Source organism: Neopelma chrysocephalum, unplaced genomic scaffold (genome assembly GCF_003984885.1).
Source record: "Neopelma chrysocephalum unplaced genomic scaffold, ASM398488v2 Primary Assembly neopelma1_97207, whole genome shotgun sequence".
Lineage (NCBI taxonomy): Eukaryota > Metazoa > Chordata > Aves > Passeriformes > Pipridae > Neopelma > Neopelma chrysocephalum.
In genome coordinates, this window is record NW_020925848.1 from 47,371 (window position 1) to 50,870 (window position 3,500).

Genomic DNA, 3,500 nt, shown 5'->3' on the forward strand with positions numbered 1-3,500 from the left:
CCTCCTGAAGGGCAGTGTGCCACCTTTCCTGATATCTGAGCTGTGCAACCTCCCTGGGATCATCACCTCTCCTACCTGCTTCTTGACACTCTCCAGCTCACACTGCAGCTTCTGTATCATCCTGGTCAGCTCTGAGATCTCACACTTGTTGCTCTGCAGGTCGTCACAGTATTTCCCTCTCTTGTCCTGGAGCTCCTGAAACTGGGACCAGAAAACAGGGCAATGGTCATTTTTGGGTCGGGGATGTTGCCGGGCAGAGGCCCAGGAGGGTCTCCCAGGCCTACCCTGGTTTGGTAGAAAGCATCAACTTCTTCTTTGCTCTTCTGGGCGATCTCCTGGTACCAGCACTCCACGTTCTTGATGATGCTCTCCATGTCCAGGTCCCGGTTGTTGTCCATCTTGACGATGACCGAGGTGTCGCAGAGCTGCCGATCCACCTGAGCTCGTTCCTGCGGGTTGGGAAGGGCTTAGTCAGCTCCTAAACCCTGACTTTGCAAGGCAGGGAAAAGGGCTGGGACAGAACAAGCCCTGAAGTGTCCCCGGGGATGGCTCAGCAGAAAATCCTGGGGCTGGGTGAGTCGCCACACGTCGCTGCTGACCCACTTGAGGACCTGGAGCAATCCCATCCACATCAAGGGCCAGGAATTTGGTATCCTGTCATCTCAGGCTGCTTCAGGGGTGCTAATGACAGGACTGGGCCGGGAGTTTCTTCAGCTCTAATCAGGAGCTGAAATCCGGAGGAACGAGACGGACTCATCTCTTCTCCAGGGCAGAGTTAGGACAGAGCCAATTCCTACCTGGAGCTACAGGAGGAGAGGGGGAACCACCCTATTCCCAGCATAATCATGGTAATTTTAGATCAGCTTTGTACTTCCAGGCTTTTAATTATTCCGGGCTTGGGATGAGACACGTCCCAGAGGGGTTTCAAGAGGTGGAAATTTGTGGGGTGAGACAGGACCACCAAACTGCTGGGACAGACCAGAGGGACTCACCTCCTCAAACACACATTTCAACAGCTCCAACTGCCTTCTCAACAGATCCACCTTCACCTCCAGCTCCTCCTTGTTCAGGAAGATGCAGTCTGCATCCTGAAAGAGAGGAGGGACGCACATTCCAGCCCCAACCCGGCTGGAAACGCTGGAGAAAACACACAGAAGGCAGCAAAAGTGAGACAGAAACGTGTCCCGACAAGATCCCAGGAGCAGAAAGGTGAGAGGGGGTGAGTCAGGGTGTCCTGGTGTCTCCTGGAGGAAAACCAAACCATCCCGACACGACCGACAGGAATCGGCTGATTTGTCACTCCGGACGCGGCCACAAACCCGGCACCACCTCGGGAGGGTTTAAAGGGCTTTTTTTTAATATTCTTCAAATGATTTCTGCCTTTCTGATGTCCAAGAATAAAGGAAGTGGGGAGAAGGCCAGGAAGAACCGGGTGTTCTGGTGGGACCTGTCCTGCCCTGTCCCCCTCGACAAACACCCCCTCCCGTCCCGCTCCCCGAGTGTGTTTGGGGTGACAAATCCATGGCTGCAGAGTTGATGTTGTAACACTTTTGGTGGGTTTTTTTACTAATAATTCACTATTTCAGCCAAGTTTTGCACCAGACCATCCTCCAGCAGGTAGAATAACTCCCGGGTTTGGAGCTTCTCACCTTTTTGAGCGCCACGAACTCGTTCTCCACCGTTGTGCGCCGGTTGATTTCCTCCTCGTACCTGTTGGAACAGGAGGAGGAAAAAGGGCTGAGGCAAGAAAAACTCCCAGGCAGAGGGACATCAATCATCGGGGTAAATTGTATCAGCCAGCAGGTATAAATGGCAATAACTTGGGGTTATAAATGGCAATGACTTGGGGTATAAATGACAAAACCTCCGGTATAAATGGCTATAATCTCAGGTATAAATGTCAGTAACTTCAGGAACAAATGGAAATAATCTCAGGTATAAATGGCAATAACTTCAGGTATAAATGATAATAATCTCAGATATAAATGGTAATAACCTTGGGTATAAATGATAATAATCTCGGGTATAAAAGTCAGTAAATTCAGGAATAAATGACAATAATTTCAGGTATAAATGGCAATAAGCTTGGATATAAATTATAATAATCTCAGGAATAAATGGCATTAACTTCCGGTATAAGTGATAATAATCTCAGGCATAAATGTCAGTAACTTCAGGAATAAATAACAACAACCTCGGGTATAAATGACAACAACTTCGGGTATAAATGACATTAACCAGCGGGTTTAAATGACAAGCTCCCCCTGCTCAGGCACTGCCACCGGGCACTGCCAGCTCAGCGTCTGGAGACCCGACATTAACCCACCCCGAGATCAGAAGCTCCTTCATGAGCAACCCCATTTCCAATGCAAAGAGCTCCGCGGGCAGACAGCGAGGAATGTGGAATGTGCCACCCCCAGAGCGACTGTGCCACTTCCCAAGGGGCTGTGCCAACCCCGGAGGGGCCGTGTCACCCCCCAAGGGGATGTGCCACTCCTGGAGGGGCTGTGTCACCCCCCAAGGGATCGTGCCACCCGTCTGGGAGGGAGCGAACCCAAACCATGTAATCACAGGGTCACAGAATCAGCCGGGTTGGAAAAACCCTCCAAGACCATCGAGTCCAACCCTCGCTCCAACCCCGCTGTGGTTCCCAGCCCGTGGCACTGATGCCACATCCAGTCCCACCTTAAACACCTCCAGGGACGGAGAATCCACCCCCTCTCTGGGCAGCCCATTCCAATGGCTGATCACTCTCTCTGGAAAGAATTCCTTCCTAATATCCAACTTAAACCTCCCCTGGCACAGCTTGAGACCCTCTTGTCTTACTGCTGGTTCCTGGGAGCAGAGCCCAACCCCCCCTGGCTCCCCCCTCCTGTCAGGGAGTTGCAGAGAGTGATGAGGTCTCCCCTGAGCCTCCTCTTCTCCAGGCTGAACAGCCCCAGCTCCCTCAGCCTCTCCTCACGGGAATTGTGCTCCAGACCCTTCCCCAGCCTTGCTGCCCTTCTCTGACCCTGCTCCAGCCTCTCAACACCCCAGAACGGGCAGAGGAGCCAGGGGAGCCCTTAATTGCACTTGAACTCCTCCACCAGCTGGCTCCAGCCCCTTCCTCAGTCCCTTCCCCAGCTGCCTTTCTCTGACCCTTCTCCAGACCCCCGACCCCCAAGAACAGGCAGAGGTGCCCAGGGAGCCCTTACTTGCACTTGAACTCCTCCACCAGCTGACTCCAGACCCTTCCCCAGACCCTTCCCCAGCCTCGCTGCCCTTCTCTGGTCCTGCTCCAGATCTCAGACACATGAGGAGCCCCGGAGGGTCTTACTCCACCAGCTGGCTCCAGCCCCTTCCCCAGACCCTTCCCCAGTCTCACTTCTCTGACCCTGCTCCAGACCCCCCCAAGAACGGGCAGAGGAGCTCCGGGAGCCCTTACTTGCACTTGAACTCCTCCACCAGCTGACTCCAGCCCCTTCCCCAGCCTCGCTGCCTTTCTCTGTCCCTGCTCCAGC

General features: G+C 53.5%; 1 protein-coding gene across 1 annotated transcript in view; it reads right to left on the reverse strand.

The window, feature by feature from the left end:
* Nucleotides 1–3,500, reverse strand: part of LOC113961447 (keratin, type II cytoskeletal-like) — an 8,192-nt gene that overhangs the window by 1,904 nt on the left and 2,788 nt on the right. The window contains exons 3-6 of the mRNA XM_027671759.1: nucleotides 1,650–1,710; nucleotides 993–1,088; nucleotides 285–449; nucleotides 76–201 (exon numbers count right to left, since the gene is read on the reverse strand). Of these exons, the coding sequence (XP_027527560.1) occupies nucleotides 76–201; nucleotides 285–449; nucleotides 993–1,088; nucleotides 1,650–1,710 (448 nt within the window). The remainder of the gene's footprint in view (nucleotides 1–75; nucleotides 202–284; nucleotides 450–992; nucleotides 1,089–1,649; nucleotides 1,711–3,500) is intronic.